This window comes from Aptenodytes patagonicus, chromosome W, assembly GCF_965638725.1.
Source record: "Aptenodytes patagonicus chromosome W, bAptPat1.pri.cur, whole genome shotgun sequence".
Lineage (NCBI taxonomy): Eukaryota > Metazoa > Chordata > Aves > Sphenisciformes > Spheniscidae > Aptenodytes > Aptenodytes patagonicus.
In genome coordinates this window covers 15,409,270-15,433,153 of record NC_134981.1, presented here as the reverse complement: position 1 = coordinate 15,433,153, position 23,884 = coordinate 15,409,270, and the positions used below count along the sequence as shown (strand labels likewise).

The following is a 23,884-nucleotide window of genomic DNA, read 5'->3' as shown; positions in this document are numbered from 1 at the left end:
TGAGAAGATGAAAACCCTTGGCTGCAGTTGAAGGTGGATTCCCCTGACTCAAGCTCTTCAGAAGAGGGACGTCATGCTCTTAATGACTCGGCACAGGAGATGTACTAAAGTGCTCAGGTAAGGGGGTCAGGATAGGTGGGTTGTGTCTGCAGCAAGGGCTCAAAATACAGACCATACAAGCACAAGAACATAAGCAGCAGCTGAGGGAGACTGCTCTAATGTAGATGCTGTTTTCCAAGTCTTCTAAAATTATACAGGGGATCGACAACCTCTAGAACAGCCTCAAATTGAAGCAGGAGTGATGGTTTAAAGCTCTTGCTCCTTTCCAGAGAAGTCCTACCCTATAGCTTGTCCATTCCCTTTAATATTAGCTACTTCAGTGCTGAAGTTAGGAACTGAGCTGAGCCAGACTCCCTCCATCACTTAAGCTCTGGTTATATACCCAATTTATTTATTCCTTTTTTTACAGGCTTTTATTTGAATGAAAAAATGTTTAGCTTGATAGTTATTAGAATCATATTACAACCCTAATGTGTCTTTTTATAGGAACAAAACATTACATGCTGTTCTGATATTTTTTGTGCCTGTCAAATTTCAATGAGATGTTCCTGATGTTTGCAATATTGCTTTCAGTAGGCTTTTCTGTTGTATAGTGAAAAGCAGTAAAATACTGCTCTTGCAGTGCTGTGTGGAAAGGCTCTATGGATAAAAATAGTGATTTTACTAATTTAGCCTGTGTAAGAGTAATGTGCTATAGTGGTATTCCCTTTACATACTTATATTTTAAATAGATATTATAATTGAAAATCTGATAATAGGACAAACGTGAAAAGGGAGAAAGCATGACGACAAAGAGGAAAGCAGTGTGGTTATATGAAGCTTATTACCGCTTTTACAGTGCAAAGCGAGTCTAAAAAGAATGGAACACTGATCTCAAACATACTTTGCATTGATAAAATACTTATGTATTTGTGTGTAGTCTTTATCTAGGGAAATAGACTGTTCTATTGACTCATATTTCTTCAGTTAGGCTGATGCTTTAAAATAAGACATGAAATGTCATCAGAAAAGCAAAAAGCTCTGGTTAACAGATTATCATAACAGAAAAGTGAAACGCTTAAGAAAAAGTATGCTAGATAAAAATGATGTGTGGCTTGTACAACTTAGAGTGATTAGTTTTATGAAGCCAGGAAAAATGACCTCATGGTTAACAAACTGGCTGAATAATAATAAATATAAGTATTTCTTTTGCTATTACAGACTTTCCACATGTACATAGGTGAGTCACAATTCATTCATAATTCTGTTCCTTTACAAAACCATAATAGGATAACAGCACTGCTATGCCTTTACAGAGATACTATAAGGATAAAACATTTATAATTCTGAGGCATTCAGATGCTACGGTGACAAGTGCCATTTAAATCTTTCAACTTGGCAAAATCATACATTTTCTTAAAATAAAACCTGCATCTCAAAATAAAACCTGCATCTCACATGGGACTGAAAACACCTCTGTGAATATTAATTATCTTCATTGTTCAACAAATGGATTTTTGCCTGCCTTCGAGGACTATTTAACTCACAATGAATGAAGCAAAGATCCTATCCACAACTCCTCTATGTCTTTTTTTTTTTTTTTTTTTTTGCACTTCCATTCAAGTTTTCCTTCTGTGCTCAGAACCAGGGCAACTCATCTTGTACCCCTTCAGATCGGGTGCGCTTTCAGGCGTGCAGACGAGCACAGCAAGCAAGTCTGCTGACTCGGTGGCTCTCCCAGGCTCTGCAAAGCACAGCCACCCACAGCGTTCCCATGGAGGGCTTTGCCCTCTCCTCCGAGTCATGCTACTACCTTCAGCAGACTTTTGTTATGAAATAACCACTTTTCCCACAGACACAAGGAGAAGTTGCAAACACCTTCAAACTTAATCCCACTTGCTGCATTCTCATAAGTCTCAGCCTTTCCCCAATAACTACTCTCTCTAATTTAGGAACTAAATAGAAGGGACTTAAGAGTGACAGCATCTTTCAAACAATAAAGCACCTTCTGGCACATTTCCAGAGTTGCACTTGCCAGCATGTTCAACCCAATCTATGGTCTCTTCTTAAAGAAAAAAAAAAGTCTTTATAAAAATATATTACTGCTTTTTAAGCTATTACTATAAAGTCAGTGGAGCCTATCTGCTAAGTTAAAACTTTTTGGAAAACTGCAATGATTTTTTTTTTTCTTTTCTTTTTTCATTTCAGTAAAATTTGTACCAAAAAGAGGAACAAATTATCCTGGCTTCCTTGGCAAGGCAAAGGCATTTCCACAAATGAGTACATCTTATAGTGCTCCTCAACATTTTCTGATCTATTGGCAATCAATACTGAGTCATCTCATGCTGAGGCAACATTGCACTTTGCCTGCAGGCCTCCATTTTCTTCTGTTAATTTTGTGTGGCTGCAAGTAATGTAGGAAGCTCTTGAGGACAACGCACAGCCCGAGAGCCCTGGGAAGAGATCCTCGTGGAAGGAAGACAAGTGCATGAAAGAAAGAAACAATATTCTAACTAAGTTTAAAAGAATCTTTTGCTATCTACATTTCAGTGTATCCTCATATAAACTTTTAATCTTTGACACAAAATAAACATAATTTAAGTGCTTATTTAGTATGCAAAGTCTTCATCACTTCTTAAACTCGTAAGTAACAAAGATGAGGTGTGGCTTATAATACTAGAAGCAGCTTGCCAGTGCTAAGTTTCCTATCTGTGCTCTTAATTATCATTTTGTACACTTTTAAACTCATTGGATTAAATAGCTACAAAATAAATTTACAGTGACAGTTTATGAAGCACCCTCCTGGCTACTCCAAGATATACAGCAAGAGTCAAACTTTCAGGGTACCTCTAAACATTTTCTGCATAAATATGGACATTTCAATTTGCAGATACAATTGTGCCCCTGCTTATTTGAGTACAGCGTGCAATCAGATGGGCTTGAATGTTTTGTGCATACATTTTTTTAGGCCTGCCAAAAATCTGTTTCAAGTTCAAACGTTTATGTGATTTAATGGATCAATCCTTTATGGTCCTCTTGACCATAAAAATCTCTTTCTTAGAGTATCCTGGGTTCAGCTGGACACACTAAGATGAGCAGAAAGAGAAGTCCAAGGTATTTCAGTAATTTTCACCCAAAATTCTGCAGGTGTTTCTATCTTCTGAATTGTCATTACAGTATTTGGTGCATTCTCAAAGTTTGCATGTTCTGCTTCATGAACTGACAGTCTGCTTTCACAGAACTGACATAAAGAGGAAATTTTGAAAATTATGCTTTTTCCTTTTGAAAATCGTAAGGTGATAAAAAAGACTGGGATTGCTACAAGCTGACTTGTTGCATAATTTGAAATGAAAAATGATTCCACATACATAGGTATATAGAAATATGATTACGCATTTTCCATATTAAAAAAAAAAACATTAGAATCTTTGAACTCAGTTACTCTCCAAAAATGAGTAACACTTGAAAGTATGTCCTTGAGTATCACAAAATGCCATAAGGCTGTTTATTCTTCCTTTGCATCATTCACCTACGTGCTTGACTTGCTTCTTGTTGTTCTGCTTCTTTTTTAATGCACCAGAGTTTAGAAAACATAGTGACCACTGCATGTATATCTAAGTTTATAATTTTACAGTAACGTTTTTGAGGCAGACCTGAGCAAAATTTTCTGCATTGGCTTTTTTCTTCATTTCTCCATTTTCTTCTTTAGTGGTCTCTTGAAAAATCCAGCCTGCAGAAGAGGAAAAAAGTGACTAAGCATACAACCCATAGTGGTAGCATTCATACGCTGGTTCTTACTACTATTTTAATACTTTCAGTACAGTAAAAAGTCATTTTATATTTTTATCAGTGAAGTACAACATTGTTTTTCCTGGAACGGAAAAACTAAAGAGACATGTCATGAAAGCAGACAAAAGGAGTACAATTAATATATAGTGAGTGATTGCTGAATATTATGCCCACATAATGTCAAAGGCTAAAACGCTTAATAATAGTTAGTACTCAGTTGAATAAATAATACTTTATTTTATACTTGTCAAATTTTTCAAGAGATTATGCATGTTGAAATTATAAACTGTAACCTTCTAACACAAGTATAAACTGAATATTTAGCTTGGAGAAGAGTGCCCACTTGTGGCAATACTTACACTACAGGCCTAGCATCTCTTGCACTGAGAAAACCTGGTTATCAAAGGCCACAGCCAAAGCTAATAAACAAAAAAGCCCTTAATAGCACTAAAATCTCTTTTTATTTTTCTTTTCATAACATACTGGCAGTACAGGTTTCAATCGGTTAGCATTGCATGTTACACTTCAGAAAAGTGTAGTGTTATTAGTTAGTTTGTCATTTCTACAAGATTTCACTCTACTTATTAGATACTATTAGTGTCTGTGAGGTTCTAGTTATGAGAAGGCCATGGCAGAGAAGTTAAGCATATTTGTTTATTTTCATGAAGACAAGAATGTGCAGCTTACCTTCCACAAAGCAAATATAAGCAGTGCAAGAATCAAGAGTCCAGCGAAGATACTCAGGAGGAGAACCCATAAGGGGACTGTACCCAGTGAAAGTTCTTTGGAAATCTTAATCATGGTCTGCAAAGTGTTCAGAATGTAAGCAATAAATAACTTGTCCCTCTAAAACATCAACAGAGCAGCACAATTTTGATCAGTATGCACTGATTTTCCAGGGTACCACTTCATTCTAAGTACAGGAGGGAACTGAGAAAATAATCTCCAACATGAAACCTTGTATTTACATAATATCTTGCACTTTGTAGGTGCATTCATTTCATGAGGATTGGCCCTGCTATAAGTCAGTAATCATTGTTATAAAGGATTCAGTACCAAAACCATGAGTAGTTGAAGTGTATGTTAGGGAGTTTCTTTAGTATATTCTTCATCACTCAATGCCTGCCTCCCTGAAAGGTGGCAGTGATTAACAAACTTCTAAATCAATTAAGTGTAAAAGGCTGCATTGATACTAATTTAATTTTAAACCAGGTTTATCTGGTGTAAACTAAACTGAAATAAGGAATATTCACATTTAAATGAAAGTGACCATATACGAGTTTGAATTATTTTAACTTAACTTATTAAAGAGACAATTTTACAGTTCAAAAAAGCATTAGAGCGCTGAACACTAAGCATCCAACTTGAAATTATGTCTTTTAAAAAATTAATTCTGAAATTCTTTGGTTTGTAAAGGCAGCTCTCGTTAACTGCAAGCCTCTCAGTTGTGTTTTCCCTCCTGGATTTAATTTCAACCTATCACTTAAAAGAAATGCCTGGATACAGTACCAGCTAATAGTTGACCTGTGATGTTTGTATTTTGGATAAGATCTAATTCATACTGAATGTTACTTTGCTCTAAATTTTGGGAGTATTAACACATAATAAGACTTGTGCTTAAAAATGTACATTATATTAAATAAGCCCCTGCACGTACAAGTTATCACAGAAAAGCAATGCATTAGCCACCATAAACCTCTTGGAATAAAAAGTATTAAAGGATAAATAACAAATCTAAGAAAATGTCTTTCTGCATTTCTCTTTATATCCGATACCACTGCTACAATGTTGTATACAAGTTCTTATTAATAGCCTATGAATAAACAACTCTGGATTTTAATAGGAGCTCATTAGTGCAATGTTGTTTCAGATGTAGCATGTAAGAAAGTGACAGGGAACTTCTGAAAAATAAAAGATCCTGTTTCAAATATGTCCTGGGTAATGAAGTGGAAAGAAATAATAAATGAAGAAATAATAATAATAAAGAAAATACAATGTACAAAGTAGGATCACTTCTAAATGACCCAGGACAATTTTTAAAATACTATCGATTCATTAAAAGAAGAATTTTAATTATGCTTTTAATTTACATAGATGCAGGAAGCATTTATACTGCAACAGGCAGAAATACTTTAGACAGTCCTTCTCACCCAGGTACATTGGTGGGTAACAGGATTTCAGTATCATCAGCTGGCTAATTCTGACATTTTCTACTGTAATATGAAATCACTTACTTGTAATGTACTTATCCTACTCTGAATACAACAGCTAACAATCAGTTCACTAGTAATGAATGATAACGAATGATTCAGTAGCAGAATAAATCCTATGAAGAGTAAATCCATGAATTATCATGTTCTTACCTCCAGTTTTTGATGGTCATTTCTTAAAATCAGTGATGAGTTTTCACTCTTAAGTAATGCTTTCACAACAAGGGTTAAGCTGTGAGTATTTGCCTGGAAGAAGAGAGAAATACCTATGGTTTATAATTAGGTATTTTGAAGCAGAAAGCTTTGTAGAAATGAGAAGGGTGAAAGCAAAACTTAATGCCAAAGTTTTGGGAGAGACGCTGAAAAATGCGAGTCAGTGAAGCTGCTCATGTGTATCACCTTCAGCACACACACATCACTGTTTGCAAGACAGCAATACAGCTTTGAAAGAGTAGAAAGCAGAGATTTCAAAGAAATACTAATCAATCCTGGAATGCTACTTTGGCCACAGGGACAGATTCGGGCTTTCTAAAATACTGCTGTATCTCCCCCTCGTGTCCCGTTATTTTCCAGAGAACAACAAAAGACACAAAACAGGAACTCAGTGTCAAGAATTCATCAACTGAGGAAAACAGACAACAGCCTGGCGTTTGTCGTAACCATCAGACAATACTGAGGTGTGCTCGAGGTGTACTCTCTCTCCTCTGCTCTTTTTGATCAAAAAACCCTTTCTAGACCTGAGAAATCTTTCCAGATTAAAACTTATTTTAAAGTTATATACTTCTATGTACCCTCTCCTTACATCTGCTGAATTAGAATTTGTGGATGCATAAGTAACTAGTAAAAAAAGGACCATCAATGCAGAATAAGGCGTGGGTTTTTTTAATGTGTTTTGAAATTCCTGCTAAGTTCTAAGTACCTACTTTAAGGATAATAAAATGCATATAAGTTAGTTTTGAGGAAATTTAAAAATAGCAAGAGAAATTATTTCAAATACTAGAGGACTATGGAAACTTAAGAAAATTAAAGATATAATTTCAACAGACATTACAAACAGTGGCTTAAGTTTCTCAAACCCAAGAGTATTCCAAATGCAAATGGGATTTACTTACTTTTATGATGGTAGGTTTCCATACTCTTACGAAACATTCACTTGAGATATGTCAGATGGGACCAGGGCACAACTAATAGATGCACAGCTATATGTATCACAGTCCTGTTTAAAAGTCACCAGCATGAGTTAATAGTAAGAGATTTTTCACGTTACTAAAATAAAAACATGTAAACTGGTATGTATACATATCATAGATTTGCTGTGGCATCAACACTAAATTGATATTAATTACTGGGGCTTTTTACGTAAAAATGACACTGCAGTATATAAAATGAGTTAAGATATTCATGCTGTGGTAGAATAGTCCCAGTTTTTGCAGGCTCGCTTAGCCTTGAGGAAGCTCTTACTGTAGGTACACAGCAAAACTCATCAGCAGAGCTCCTAAAGGAGGCACAGCCTGTAACAGCAAGAAGCATTTTTCTGCCAACACAGCTATAGCTTCTCTGCAGTGTTTCTTAACCCTTTCAAATCGTGGGACACCTGAATCTTTCAAGCAGGGCAGTGTGCGCGCGCGCGAAAATTTAGGTATCTTTACTTCCCAGTATCATTTGCTAGCTGGGAGGGCAGCAGAAGTATGATCAACGCTTTGGAAACATTTGCTTAGCCTGGACCTTTATCACCTCTGTGAAGGACATATGATAAGCATGGCAAAATACTCCTCTCATGGCTCGGTTTCATTCACACCAGAAACTCAACTTGTACCTCTATGCTGAGGAGGTAGTATGATGGTTTTCCCCCTGACATGCCAACATAACTATGTCAGCAAAATTATACTTCGCAACTCTTCCATCTAAATGTGAGAGGCTAATCCTTTCCAAATGGGGTCATCAATTATATTTCTACCAACTGCATGGAAAATCTGCCAGATCAGAGTGGTAGCATTTGAAAGTATTTTCAACTGCATGTCTAAAAAAGTCGCAAGGGACATGAGAAGCTTTAAAAATATTATTTATTAGTTACACTGAGAATATAGAAGGTGAAGATTTACTCAGCTGTCAAATGTGCTACTGTTATTTATACATTTACTAAATAAATAAAAAAAACCCACCAACAAATTCAGTTCCACATACAGTTTTGTAGCCAAATAAAAATAAAAAACTACAGCTAGTCTACATAAAGATGCCTTTTCAGGCTATTAAGACAAAGTGAGTTTCCATAGGATACAGTTTGAAAGAAGCTTTTACATATTTATTGCAGAAATACTCAGCTCAAAGATCTGGGATGAATATACATACTATATGTAGGCTTACCATAATTGTATCCTTTGTAGGTTCTTTTATTTTTGGCAACAGAAATGGTTTCCCAGTGCTGATCTTTAAGGGATCTACAGGGTAACCAGTTTGGCAGATGGCATTCTGTTAGCAAAATACAAATATTATTCTTATTGTCTGAATATCCAACCTATTACCAAGAAAAGCTCTGGAAACAAGCCAACATTAATAACATTAATAATATTTACTAACTGCACCAAGCCACTAAATGTAATAAAACTGCATATTGGGAGAGTGCAGAAGAAGAATTTCAGATGGTGTAGGTATTGAAGTATCGTTATTCAAACAACAAATGAGCTTTTTATGAGATAATTTAACCTAAACTCTATCCAGCTACTTAAACATCTGTAGAAGCAAACAAGAGCTTCCTGCAAGATGACCACTACATGAACCAGGAAGAGTTGGCTATTAAGAGAGCTAAATAGCTTTTGCACAGGAATCCACAGAGCTTCTGCCTTAGCAAGCAGACAGGAACGTTAAGTGCAGGATTCAGGAGCCTCTGCTGTAGTGCCCGGGGAGGGGGAGTGGGTGCTGGAGCACTGCTAGCCCTCCACGGCTCCTTCAAAGGCAGCTGGCAAATCCTTTGGTGTCTTCGGTGTGGGGGAATTTGGTTTTTTGGTCCAGGTCATTCACTTTCAGATCACTAGTGTGAAGAGGATTGCAAATCCCCTGCAGTGCACTTTGGCACACTACTATCACTGTTTAGCTAACAGTAGATGAATTATACCTACAGAAAAATGCAGACTTGTGACCTTATGTGCAAACTTGGGTCAAATGTGGTGATTTCTTAGGAACAAAAATAATGGGGGAAGGAGTTAAGAACAGACATAATTTCTTTGCAGTCTAAACATGAAATATTTTGTTGGGGTTTGTTTTGGTTTTTTTTGTTGTTGTTTTAAAGTGAACCTTGAACTTTCATTTAGACTGTTTCTTTTGTTTTTCAGTGGTGCAACACCTCAAAATATGTGCAATATTTGGAGAGAGGTGCGCATGCGTGTCTGTCTCTGAGGGAAAGATTTAAAAAAAAAAAAAAAAAGGAGGTTCAGGTCACCACTTAGTGATATTTGGGTTGTTCAGTCATCCAGTTATTGATATAGCTCTAGTTTTAATATCTACAGATCTGGAATCATGGTACTTGCTGGAATTGTGATCTCCTCCAACTGCTCTGGAGGAGTAAAACAGAAAAACTACTCGCCCTCAAATGAGGGCTGCAGTGAAGAGTATTTGAAAGACGTGACCTACCACCCCCTTCAAGATGTCTCAGTGCCCCAGACAAGGAAGAAGCCAGAGGATTGTTAGTGCCGGAGAGCAGAAATTCAGGAAGATTAATTGCAGTAGCAGAAAGAAGAGGACTGAACAGGAGACTGAGCTCTAGATTTACATAGCAGAACTAGAGCATTTGCAAAACTAAGAAAGGAACTCCCGTCCCTCATTTCTCAGTCTGAACCCCTCATCACTTGGCAATATATCAAATTAACCTTGTTATAGTCCAATTATTGTTCAGCACCATGTTAAATTTGCTTGTTTCCTTTTAAGAAAATTTATATCTCTGTCTTCTTATGCACATCTTTACATACTCTTAAAACACCAGCATCTTGTCTTTTAGACTAAAAAGCAAGATCTACCTTGAAGCAAGGCGTAATCCCAGATGTTTGCACTTTGCAGTGTCTTACACCAAAAAAAGTTTCAAATTTAAAATAATAATAAAAATACAAATTCCTAGCTTACTTGGGAATGTGACAATGCAGCGAGGTAGAGAAGAGTATTCTTGGCTGCTGTTACATTGGGAAATAAGATCTGCAGCGTGAGGTTTGGCATTGGAAAGTATTCACCATTTTCAATCTGTAAGAAAAAAGTTTTGATTAGTACTTTCCTTATTTTATTGTGGGTTTTTTTCCCCCCTTTTCTATGTTTTTTCTTTTCTTCTGTTTTTTTTTTTCTTTTTTTTTCTTTTCTTTTTACATTTCCACAGTCAGTTATGCAAAAAGTGGTGTGATGAACTCTTACCCCCCCCCCGAGAACAGCCTGTTGTGAATTAGAAGACACATTCTCCTGTGGTCTTTGGTAATGGAATGCTCTATTGAAGGAAATCAAATGGACAGGATGAAAGGGGCCATTTTGACAGATTCTTTCTTGTTATCTTGTTTACTGCATCCTCTTACCATCCAGGACTTCTATCTAAGGTCATTTCATTGCAATTTTTAATAAAGCCCCCAAAATGCTTTAACATGGGAGAGGAGCCAATGCTGAGTACAGTGGCTCCTGCCAGTTCCTCCTCAGGTGTGCTGAGGCAACAGCCCTCCTTGCTCACCTGCTCCTCTCCCCTCTTTTCCCTGAGAAGATCACAGGACATATCTGTAAGCTGCTGCTCCTTCTGAACAGGCCTGCTATGGCTGAGGATAGAGAAAACGCATTGGTGGAATTGGTGGCAGGGGAATTGGCAATCCTGTCTCAGAAGTGGACGAGCTTAATACGTACTCAAGATCCTGTTTTAACTTTTTTCTTCTGACTACTTATTTGTGATAAGCTGCTTGCAGAGATGAGTTGTGCTCATGAGATCATAAATGGTATGCTCTGCAGTCCACCAGCTTTTATATTCAGAAAGCAAAGATTTTGAAGTGAGATGAATAATGTCTTAAACATCCACAAAAAGCCTCGGGATTACTGGATTTGAACTTTTAGAATAAAAAAAAAAAAGTAGCTGAGTAAGACACTGTGGGCTAAAAAAAAAACCAAAAAAACCCCACAACCTTTGCCATTGCTGTTTAGTGAGAGCAAGACCTTTCCCATGCCCATTTTTTATAGACAGAAAGTTGATTCAGAGACTTTTATCTTTTGTATATGGGACCTTTGTTCAGCATTGGATTTACACTGGGAAACAAGGATGTTCTCAAGATAACTAAATTCAGTCCTACTGCAACTTGAGGCTGGGCTTCTAGTCCATTAAATATCTTTTCCAAGTGATTTTAGTTTGCAGTATTCATTCCATTAGGAAGACAACGTTCTTAGAGTATGGCATTTGCCTTTTTCAAAGCTGACCGGATGTTGAAAGTATCTGTTCTGACCTACGTTCATTGCAATTTAAGTTCTCATTTACCAGGGCATGCTCTCTTTCCCCTGCTGAGGGCAGGGGCTCTAAAACCCACCAGAACTACTCCACAGGAGATGGACCACTCTGAGAACCTCTGACTCACCTTATTCCAAAGCAAGCGGGGGGGGGGAGTGTTAAAACACAAAATTCTCATGTAGAAGGTCTAACATATTGCATAGCTGCTACTTAAGTAATAGGCTATCACATTAAGTGATTAAAACCAAATTAAAAAAAAAAAAAAAAGAAAAAAGGGAAGAGATGAAGCCAGTACCTATATCATGCAGTTTTACTTGTTTCTTACCCTATAATGCAGAGTAACTTCATCCCCAATCTGCTCTGTTGTGTTAATAGCAATAGGGACGGTATCATTTGCTGCAATTATAACATGGTGCTCTTTGAAAACACTGTGGGTTAAGAAAAAACCAAAACACAATAAGCACAAAAGCTTCATAAAAACTCTAGCATTTAATAATATATGTCTTTTCATTATTTCATTAATCCTCCAGGACTAGAGTCTTGCAATTAAGAGTGCACTGCTACTTCCACTAAAGTGCAACTCATCCATTTTCTGATTAGTGCTCACTTTTTATTATGTACATTTCAAATGTTTTGTTCAGATAAAACTACAAAATGAGCAAACATTGTTCCCAAAAATAATACATCAGGGCCTGATTGTGCTGCTCTTATTCTAGCTGTGTAGTTCCTTGTGCTAAGAGTATTGCCATGTGAAACAGGAAGTGTCCTATAAAAGAGAGAACGAAGTAAAAAGAACAAAACTAGCATGTTCTAAATTCAATCTTGTTCCCTATGGGACAAAAAAGGCTGTATTTGAGCCATGAAATGCATCCAATATGAATTTGACTTAATTATTTACACCTGCACACCATGCAATGTTCTTTACTGATAATATTTATAATGGTTTTCAGGGATGGAATTTAACTGAATTCTAGCTATTTCTGAAAATAAAGTATACTACAAGACCTGCTTTAAAGTTTATGTCTGAACTGATAAAAACAAACCCCTGAGAATCTAAAATTAAGGCTAATTTTTGAAGCTGGAAATCAAACCCTATGCCATGCAATATTATAGCAATACAAACTCACGGCCATCAGGAAGCTGGAAGTGTTTGCTTTCTTATGTACCTGAAATGCCTTTGAATGAATAGAGCAAAATACAAGAATCAACAAAAGCTGCTGTTGTACTTGCAAACTGCAGATCAAATATAAAGAGATAGAAGGAGCTACAGCAAGATAGGGACAGTGACTGCTCCATTATTTCATATAACTGCTCTTTTCAATGCAGCCTGTGCTTCCTATTCATGAGACTAGAAGCTGTCATTTGTAGATACTAACTGAGCACAGCTCAACAACAAAACAGTACTATATTCTCTTTGAACACCTGCTCTTTACTGTGCTAGCAAATAGAAGTACAGAGAAGCATCAATATCTTACAAATATTAATCCTACTTCATATTTTACTGGAATTGTAACATGTCCTCTGTTGTCACTCAAGGTCTCAGGTGGTTCTTCACTGTCACTAAAATAAAACAACATATGCCGCTCAGATCAGACTCTAATATTCATCTGCACATGCAACAGGACTACTAGGCAGGAAAGGACCTGAAGAAACTGAAATACCTACAGCTCTGGGTATGAAAACACACTACCCATTTCCAATTAATTACTGTCTCTAAAAATAAATTCAAAAGACTATTTCCAGTAACTAAAAAGGTAAGTCCTGCACCAGTCCCAGCTCAGAGATGCATCTTTGTTAAAGTTACAGACTGTAGTTGACTGAATGAAAACGGACCAAATAAGGGCCACTACTCTCACACCATCCCTGTATTATGCAGGGACGGCAAACAGAGTGCATTCCTTTTACCCATCCAGCTCTATCACAGAAAACTTCTGCAGTGCTCTTGCTCTTTGAGGGCAAGACCTTTTTGTTTAGCATAAACTGATTCATGCTAAAGTATGAGGCAATTTTGTAAGAGAATAAACCTTTTCTGAAGGCAAAACTACTGGGAATTATGACTCATTTATGATTCTCAGGCTCTAGAGACAAACAGCTATTTATTTAGTCCACTCAGTCCGCTGCTGGACTGAGTACATCCATAAAGCTGCCAGCTCTACAGATTGTTTAACCACTTCTGACTTTAGAAAAGTCATCCTTGTTTTACTACGAAACACAAAGCTGTAGAGCTTTCTAAGAAAAAAAAAAAATCAGAAGGTAAACAAGCAATGATTGCAACTAACCTTGTTGCGTATACATGAATAGTAGCATTTTCCAGGAGATACGATGCATTGAATTGGAATGATATTTTGAAGGAAATCTGGAGAAATACATTACACATTTTAAAAGAAAAAAAAAAGGAAATAAAAGCACACTAATAAGGCTTGACTTAATGAAAAATGAGCAAAATTTTGCTACTTTTACCTATGGAATCCTTATTCACATTTTAACCCTTTTCTATGAAGGAATCAACTTTTTTGAATTTGCCCCAACCAAGAAGGAAATAACAGTTATCACTTATTAAACAGAAGCTTCCAATTTTCAGAACTGAGAAGCCTCAGTAAAACTTATTATATAGTATATTAGAAATACATTGCTAAATAATTCTTAATACAAACCAACTGGTCTTGCAAGCAATTTATCAAAACCATTTTTTTCCTCCAATGAGAACCATCAAAACCTGGCAATTGCAGTGGTGATGAGCTGCCTAAATAAGGCTGCTGGAATCTCAATATATAGTAAAACACCTAGAATACTGAACAGAAATTTTTACAATGTAAATAAATGACTACTAGGTCTCACAAAAATTCCTTACTCATTAGAACTAGGGCAAATCTATCACAATTTGACACTACACAAGATTTGGGAACACTGTCCCAAACATGTCCCTCTTCACACCCTGACACTTAAGGGTAATTTTATATGAAGCAAAAGTTTTACTATTTGTTACTGTACAGGATTTTTGAGCTCAGACTTTTATTTTTTCTTTAATGTGTACAAATCTTTATTACAAAGTGACCCAGAGAAAGTTGTCTTAGATATTTCTTCATATTAAAAAAAAAAATCCAGGAAAAGGCTTTAAAAAGGAATGTGTTAGGGATGCTTATCAGTGAATAAGAGATTAATTAATTTCTGAATGCAAAGGAGAGTATGAAATTTCTAAATTTAGGGATCTATAGCTACAGACAAACCGACAATGAAAGCATGTAAAGAAAATGAGAAAACTCCAGTAAAGCTGGGAATGGAACATTTGTGGGCACTGGCATTAGGTAGTCTGCTCATTTGGCTTCAAGAAAGTAACAGCTGATTTACTTCCTACAAGTCCAAGACAAGCTGGAATGTGTATGTGGGAGGCAATATAAGAGGACATCTCTCCTGATCCTCCCCCTCTGTTATGTATCTGCAACACAGACCCGATATGACAGGGGAACTGACAAGAAACTGCCAGGAAAGACAGTTTGTCTTATTTGCATGCAATTTGATATTTCCCAATTCAATATCAGAACTATTTCAGTGAGGCTTAGATGCATATTTTCAAAGGCTAAGTTTAGCTAAAGCTCCCTCTCTATTCCAACAGGAGATACAGACTTATCACTAGAGCTGTTCAAGCTGGAGCTTGATTTTTAAGTGGACTGCTTGCTGGAAAGGTCTCTCACTCCCCACTGAGCAGAGGTGAAGTCTTGATGCCTGGCATTGGCAGATCCAGATTAGCATTTCCAGATACCAGCCTATTCTCTTTTCAACCGATTAAATTTCATATACAAAATAACTAAAGTCATAGGCTCCAACCTGTGGAAAGCCACAGTATCTAATGTCTTATCAGTATATCCTAACCAATATCCTATACTTCTGAAGACAGACCCTTCTGGCCAGGCATGCCACTTGTCTTCTGTCAGTGTCAATGATAGCAATATGCACCTTTTACCTCCTCACATACCACATCTGACTGCCCAGTTGCTGAAGACCTGATGTTTTCTTATCTGGCTCAATGCAGTTCATATCAAGAATAGCTTGGGAAACACGCATGGACAGGTTTTGGGGTGAATGCAAGACAAAAGAAATTCAGAGGTGATAGGGACTGCCCTGGCCTTAGAACAACATGGAGCAAGAACTTGCATGCAGGGGAACTTTTTACCTCTTCTGCAGGTTTTAGAAATGGATATCCCACTTTACAGATGATGATGTGATTAGATTCACAACTATCTTTCTGTATATCCTAAAGGAAAAAGAAAGTGAAATCAATACCCTGTGCAAACTCTTAAAATTTTGACTAAGCGTCAAGGGCTTATCAAACATATATACCATTGTCACTTTTCATCATCAAAACATCATAAGAGTCAAAGCCTTAATTTAACTGGAATAAAAATAGGAAGCCACAACTTCTGCAAAACAGTTTCCACCTATAGACATCTACATTAATTAGTTGCCATTATTCCCTTCCAGTGAAAGCGTTTGGAACATTAGCAATTATATACAAACTGGACATCATGCAAACAGCCATGGGATCTAGCAGATCAACATATGTATAAGTACACGGTTTTTACATGTAATTTTGTAAATGTGTTCCTAACTTAGCAATAAAAGTGACATTCATACTCCATACATTATGGCCACAGGGTCAGCAACAGTGCTATGGATCCCTGACTTCTCCTAACATGCAACATCAGGACTTTTGATTGGAAACAAACTTCTCAAATGTTTCCCACCTGAACTGAGGTGAATTCATAGCATATCTACTGAGGCAGGCAGAAGGACAGCTATTTTGGAAATGCTGTCTGAGGTAGGCATGAGGCAGGCACTGATCTACGCTACCCTCCCATGACAGTGCTTATTCTATACATGTGCAAAAGGAGAATCCTAGAGGCTCAGGAGCCATACTGATGAATAATGAGGCATTTCTGGCTCTACAGATGTACAGATGATTCATGATGCTGACGTTCATCTGAGATGCAGGCACTTACTGTCTAAGTGTCATTGTGAAACTTGCATCTGTCGTTAGTGGAGGCTAGGCCATAGTCCACCCAGGTCAAAACAAATACACTCTTTTAGAGGTATAAGCAAGGACAGCACTCCCAGGGAATCTCTTGCAATCAACTGAGATGATGCCAGAGCAGTGGAATTCAGGCTTAATACAAAGGCTTCCTCAGATCATTTCCAATTAATTACTGTCTCTAAAAATAAATTCAAAAGACTATTTCCAGTAACTAAAAAGGTAAGTCCTGCACCAGTCCCAGCTCAGAGATGCATCTTTGTTAAAGTTACAGACTGTAGTTGACTGAATGAAAACGGACCAAATAAGGGCCACTACTCTCACACCATCCCTGTATTATGCAGGGACGGCAAACAGAGTGCATTCCTTTTACCCATCCAGCTCTATCACAGAAAACTTCTGCAGTGCTCTTGCTCTTTGAGGGCAAGACCTTTTTGTTTAGCATAAACTGATTCATGCTAAAGTATGAGGCAATTTTGTAAGAGAATAAACCTTTTCTGAAGGCAAAACTACTGGGAATTATGACTCATTTATGATTCTCAGGCTCTAGAGACAAAGTCTGGACCCCCTTGCTTCTGTGATAATATTAATCTTTCTGTTAAGAGGCATTCTTCATAACTGCTGTGAAGCCTACAATGTTGGGCTCCTAGAAGCAAAAGTATTTTCTGGTCCATCAAGAGAGCAGTTTGGATATGCAGTTCAACAGTTTATAAATGAACAAGGCAAATGGTAAGCAGTTTGAACACTTTGTTATATGTCCAGTTAAAAGGTTAAGGAAAAAATGTTGCAACTTGTTTTTATTTTATAATTCCAAATTTCATTTAAATGCATCCAGTTAATTCACTTTTATATTAGAGTTATCTATTTACTAGTAAATACTGACTTTATTAAAACAAAAGTGAAAATATTCTAGAGATGTATGCGTGTGAAGGTTCAGGGGTTTTTCCCTTCACACAATGCAGTCTGAGGTCTGTCTTTCTGTTAAACTTTTACTTTCATCTCCAGTACACCAGTTACCTCAGACTCACAATTTCTTGTAGAATTTTAACGCTGATTTCAGTCCTTCCTGTAGCAATAGCATCTCTGTTACACATTCCATATATGTGGGATATTTTTCCATTTTAACATTGCTGAGATTAAAATAAATCATTAGGGCTGGGAAGTTCTAATTATTAATATCAAAATTAAGTGAACTTAAATTGATATAATTTTGTGTCTGATATAGTATGTATTGTTCGCTTCTCGAGGGATGGCATATTTGTATGTGTATCATAATACAGTCCTAGCAAAGGCTTTATGTCCGCTGCATTTCTTCAGCCATAAAATTTGATGTGAAATCCACTGTTGACACAACACTGGGCTTGATGAGTAATTAGTAAAATTTTTTTCCTTGTAATGTTGATTTCAGTAAGAACTTTAAAATATTAACCCAGAGTAAGCCCATTTACTGGAAGACACATTGTTTTCTCTTCTGCAGCCTCAGCAACCACAAAGCTTAAGGCATCTTTCATGGCAGGGACTATGTGTCTATAAATAGTTCAGTGGTACTCACCTACTTTAAGTGGTAATTTGTGTATATATGGTTTTAAGTCTATAGTGGAAAGTCACACGTTATATATATTATCATAAGCTGTCTTGGTTTCGGCTGGGATAGAGTTAATTTTCTTCCTAGTAGCTGGTATACTGCTGTGTTTTGGATTTAGGATGAGAATAATGTTGATAACACACTGATGTTTTAGTTGTTGCTAAGCAGTGCTTACACTAAGTCAAGGACTTTTCAGCTTCCCATACTCTGCCAGTGAGGAGGTGCACAAGAAGCTGGGAGGGAGTATAGCCAGTATGACCCAAACTGACCAAAGGGATATGTCATGCCATATGACGTCATGTTCAGTATATAAGCTGGGGGGAGTTGGCCAGGGGGCAGCGATCGCTGCTCAGGGACTGGCTGGGCATCGGTTGGCGGTCGGTGAGCGGTTGCATCACTTGGTTTTTTTTTTTTCCTGGGTTTTGTTCCTCTCTCTCTGTCTCTTGTTGTTTTACTTTTCATTACAATTTATTATTATTATTATTATTATTATTATTATTATTATTATTCTATTATTTGAAGTATTAAACTGTTCTTATCTCAACCCACGAGTTTTCTCACTTTTACTCTTCCGATTCTCTCCCCAATCCCACCGCGGGGGGGAGGGTGAGTGAGCAGCTGTGTGGTGCTTAGTTGCAGACTGGGGTTACACCACGACATAAGGTGAGACATTTTAGATGCATCATTCTCCATAGAATGAAACAGTGTCAGAACCAAAATAGCCACAAACTGGCATGTTTGTTTAAGTGATGACGGACAGATAGTAAGTAGTTGAACTTTTTTCAGTAAAAAGAAAGTAAGATGTCAAAATCTGAAATCCATGGAAATGCATATGAAAATGTATTTTACAGTTAAATTTTGGAAAAACCCATACAAAAAAATTGAGCTAGCTGAGACATTTATGCATAGCCCTGCACAGAGACGCTGTGCAGTTGCAATTAGTTGCATATGCAAAGATGTAAGACTACCTAGATGCCACTGCATCTCTGGTGTTACCGTGTTTACCACCAGTGACCAGGAGGCAAAGCAAGAGGAGAGCACAGCTGTATCATCTGAACTAAAAGCTCAGCATTTCCTCTTCCTCCGTTGGGTAGGCACTTCCCCCTGCTCCTCGCCTGATGCTGTGGCAGCTTCTCACTGCTTTTCTGCCTGCTTTAATTATGTTTTTAGTCACCCATAGATCAGAGCTCCCTTTTTTTAAAACTTCTTTGTAAAGCTATTGAAGGAGAACAAGAATGTCTGCCTGAAGTGAATTGAATGCTTTGGCTCATACATGGTATTTTCTGGAGAAATTATGTCATGCATTTTATCCTTCTTGTAATTTTTTTCTGTAAGCTTACAACAGGAGCACTAGGATCCAGATTCACCCAAGCTATTTATGTTTTATATTTCCCTGTTTTATTATAACTTCTGATATAAAAACTCCTCCACTACCACTTTCTTGGATAATATATGGTGGAGTTTGGGAAAGAAAGTAACTTTGGATTAACTTTTCCTATCTTCTCCCAAGTATATGAATATTATTAATCTGGGAAACTTTTCTGTAGATAGGTACTTCATCATTTGTTCATTCACTGCATGGTGTCTGACCATAGCTCCAAAAGTCAGGGGAATTTTATCAGCTCTAGTTTGAGTAACCATGACTTGTTAGAGACTCTTCAGTGAAGAAAAGCTCTTTTCAGTCTTCCTCTCAATAAATCATTAGACATGCTTTAAAAAAAAAAGTCATTCATAGTTTACTCTCGTTCTCTTCATTTTTAGGCTATTTTCTTTTTCTTGGGACAGTAGCGCTTTTTCTTGTGTGTGTTATTTAAAAAAAAAACAACCCCACACTCAAGCTGTTCAGTAGAGTTGGTTTCTCCTATAAGTGATGCAAAGGCTGCAGTCCGTGTGCAAGAACACTTGATGACATGGATGAATTAGGAGTGAGATAAACAGACTGAGCCTTGCATAAGGTCAGGATGCTACTTTTTGTCAGAAGGGAGCATTTATCACCATATGCTTTTATGAAGAGACCATCATTGTGCAGCGTGTGATGCACTTGAGAACTCTGTTCAGGCACAGTGGGGCTGCTCACCACATCAAACACTGCTGGGGTGGCACCTCTCTCCAAGGGAGAGGTTATCCAGAATCTGAGATCCACCAGAAATTTCATCACTTCCTAGACCTTGCTTCTGTTAATAAAATCACATAGTGCTATATTAAATACAGCATTAAAAATCCTCCTGTATTCTTTCAAAGAGCAGAAAGGAGAGATACAGAAAAACCAGCAGATAATTCAGATGTATTTCTGGGAGGTACATCCCCTGAGGCAATAAGGGCTATAGAAAATGATAGAGAGGAGAATTTTTGCAGAACTGGGACTGTGCATACAGCAGTATGTTATCACTTTTGCTTGGAGATGAATTCAGAGAGAAGAGGAAAGACAGTCCAAATGAGTGCAGGGCTATAGAGGGGGCTGGTACGTGTTGGGAAGCTGTGACACAAACCAGCAAGGGAGCCCTTTTTGTGCAGTCTCAGATGATCCAGGATAATTGGACACTGGTCTGCTGTGCATTGATGGCACGTGATGCTCGTAAATAAGGACAAACTTGCAAGTCAAGCAAAGCTCAAGCTTTTCATGGTGTCTGGTGGGAATTTCAAAACAGGAGCTCTTTAATGAAGTCAAGGAAAATTGTGAACACCAAAGAAACTCAGAAAAATTTAGGCAGACCACCACACAAGTAATTAGCCACAACAGAAATATCATTCAGTTTACGCTCTGGTTCTCCCTGTCATGAGATCATCTGTATTTGAACATTAAATTCAGACTAAATTCTCTGTTATTTTATAAACATAATATTTTAGAAAGGTGGATTGTACCCTGTCAAGTTCGTCTTGAATGTACATGCCATAAACAGCAGCTGATAGTACATTCTGTAAAGATAACAGTACTTACTCCAGGCTGGAACTTGTTTTTATATCTATCTCGGGTGAGGAAGACTGAATAGCTGTATATAGCTGTTAAACTGCTTTTTCCTACCCATATGTGTCTTCAGGATATATGTGTCTTCAGTCTGTGGATACATCCCACAACAGAGCTAAAATCTTAGTCTGCTGTTGAGGTACTGTTTGGTATCAAGTTGCAGCCACCCTGCTCAGTTGTCAGGATTTGGAATTTTTGAATTTTGTTTTGGAATTTATGTTATGGGATTTTTCTTTTTTAAAAACCTTAATATGCACTACCCTTACTGATGTATCACATAATCATTGCACCACTAAATAGTTTTAAAAATCATTGCAAACTGCTCACTACTGATCAAAGCCCAGCAGCCTTTCTCCTGAGGTGGTGTGTTGCCTCTCCAGAACAATAAGACATTTTGCTGAAAAAACACATTTCTGCAGCAACTTTTGTTTAAATCGATACATTTTCAAAACCTTCTGATTTTAATGAGGAGGGTAATTTCTGCCAACTTTTTTTTTTTTTTTAACAAAATGCTGCCATTGTTACAGCTCCGGCTTTTCAGTGCCCCCACCACTGCTAATGTTGAATTCCTTGCCCAGCTTTTGCTTCCCCCTACTACATGAGGCACATGGAGGACAGGGAGTTGATTTGAGACAGCTGGCATGGCTTCACCAAGGGCAAGTCTTGCCTGACCAACCTACTGGCCTTCTATGATGGAGTGACTACATCAGTGGACATGGGAAGAGCTATGGATGTCATCTATCTGGACTTCTGTAAGGCCTTTGACACGGTCCCCCACAACATCCTTCTCTCTAAACTGGAGAGATATGGATTTGATGGGTGGACTGTTCAGTGGATAAGGAATTGGCTGGATGGTTGCAACGGCTCAATGTCCAGATGGAGATCAGTGATGAGTGGTGTCCCTCAGGGGTCCGTATTGGGAGCAGTACTGTTTAATATCTTCATCAATGACATAGACAGTGGGATTGAGTGCACCCTCAGCAAGTTTGCAGACGACACTGAGCTGAGTGGTGCGGTCGACACACCAGAGGGACGGGATGCCATCCAGAGGGACCTGGACAAGCTGGAGAAGTGGGCCCGTGTGAACCTCATGAGGTTCAACAAGGCCAAGTGCAAGGTCCTGCACCTGGGTCGGGGCAACCCCCGGTATCAGTACAGGCTGGGGGATGAAGGGATTGAGAGCAGCCCTGCCGAGAAGGACTTGGGGGTACTGGTGGAGGAAAAGCTGGACATGAGCCAGCAATGTGCGCTCGCAGCCCAGAAGGCCAACCATATCCTGGGCTGCATCAAAAGAAGCGTGGCCAGCAGGTCGAGGGAGGTGATTCTGCCCCTCTACTCCACTCTCATGAGACCCTACCTGGAGTACTGTGTCTAGCTCTGGAGTCCTCAGTATAGGAAAGACATGGACCTGTTGGAGCGGGTCCAGAGGAGGGCCACGAAAATGATCAGGGGGATGGAACGCCTCTCCTATGAAGAAAGGCTGAGAGAGTTGGGGTTGTTCAGCCTGGAGAAGAGAAGGTTCTAGGGAGACCTTATTGCTGCCTTTCAATACTTAAAGGGGGCTTATAAGAAAGATGGGGACAGACTTTTTAGTAGGGCCTGTAGCGATAGGACAAGGGGTAATGGTTTTAAACTAAAAGAGGGTAGATTTAGACTAGATATAAGGAAGAAATTTTTTCCGCTGAGGGTGGTGAAACACTGGCACAGATTGCCCAGAGAGGTGGTGGATGCCCCATCCCTGGAAACATTCAAGGTCAGGTTGGACGGGGCTCTGAGCATCCTGATCTAGTTGAAGATGTCCCTGCCCATGGCAGGGGGGTTGGACTAGATGACCTTTAAAGGTCCCTTCCAACCCAAACCATTCTATGATTCTATGACCTACAGTTTGCCTTTTTTCCTGCTTGGAGAAGCAGCACTGGCTTCTGTCTTCTAGGCCTTTTAAGTTTGTCGGTCAAAACTCTCTTGCCATAGCTCACTGTAGTTTTTGAACTTTTAAGTCTTTTGTTCAAAGGATCGAAAGTTTTAGATGGTGAGAAGTGTTTTAGAGTGTGCAGAGAAGCATCTATGGGAGTGAAGAGTTTTCTGGTCTTCATATCTATTCGTTGCTTCCTGTAATTGTAGGGAAAAGGACCGGATGATTTAAGAGGTCCTTTCTACTTTTATTTTCCTATTTCCTATTAGCCATCTTTGTTTAAAAAACACACTAAAGAGCAAATGCATGAAAAGAAAAAAAGAAGAAAACAAAAAAAAGAAACCAGAAAATATAAAACGTGCTCTGACAACAGCTGGGAATTCAGCCCTTTGCTATGAATTCTGATTTTGTTTTCTGCTACATCACAGTTTGCCAGTTACTAGCTTTGTCATGGTGTAATTTCCCGGAAATAATTCCTGTTGCACTTTCATCTGCCACTCCTGTAGCCTGTGTGGTATGGCATTGCCGCTGAACTTTATTTGACTTCATGTAGTTCCATTGCTTTGTATATAGCATCAGAGTAGTATAATAACTTCCAGTAAAGTATGAGAAATGTAAACTATATAAAAGACAAAATTAAATTTTCTTTAGGCACAGCTGGCATAGATTTAGATTTGGGTTTAGAATTAGAGGAGTTTATCTTGTTTGGCTTAATTTTGGTTTGTACCACACAACAGCTACAAGGCTAGTTTTAGGGCTAGCGAAAGTAAAACACAGTTGTGAATATTAAGTTCTAGAAGTGGATTGGGTATAAAGAGTGATGTTTTGTTGGCATAAATAGATGTCTGGGTTGGAATTAAAGTTGAGGTTGGGGAAAGGAGGAACTTCAGAGCCCACATTACTGCT

At 38.1% G+C, this 23,884-nt stretch overlaps 1 protein-coding gene and 1 long non-coding RNA gene across 2 annotated transcripts in view; one reads left to right on the top strand and one right to left on the bottom strand.

Moving 5' to 3' along the window:
* Nucleotides 1-3,430: 3,430 nt before the first annotated feature.
* Nucleotides 3,431-11,912, bottom strand: LOC143172080 (uncharacterized). The gene is made up of 7 exons (XR_012997291.1): nucleotides 11,816-11,912; nucleotides 10,152-10,265; nucleotides 8,403-8,507; nucleotides 7,151-7,254; nucleotides 6,192-6,284; nucleotides 4,516-4,632; nucleotides 3,431-3,769 (listed from the first exon to the last, which is right to left on the bottom strand). It is a non-coding gene; the product is annotated as an uncharacterized LOC143172080 (long non-coding RNA).
* Nucleotides 11,913-11,989: 77 nt separating this feature from the next.
* The window catches only part of LOC143172172 (integrin alpha-2-like), a 67,771-nt gene continuing 55,876 nt past the window's right edge, over nucleotides 11,990-23,884 (top strand). The window contains 3 exon segments of the mRNA XM_076361425.1: nucleotides 11,990-12,032; nucleotides 12,180-12,210; nucleotides 17,120-17,245. Coding sequence (XP_076217540.1) covers nucleotides 11,990-12,032; nucleotides 12,180-12,210; nucleotides 17,120-17,245 — 200 coding nt within the window.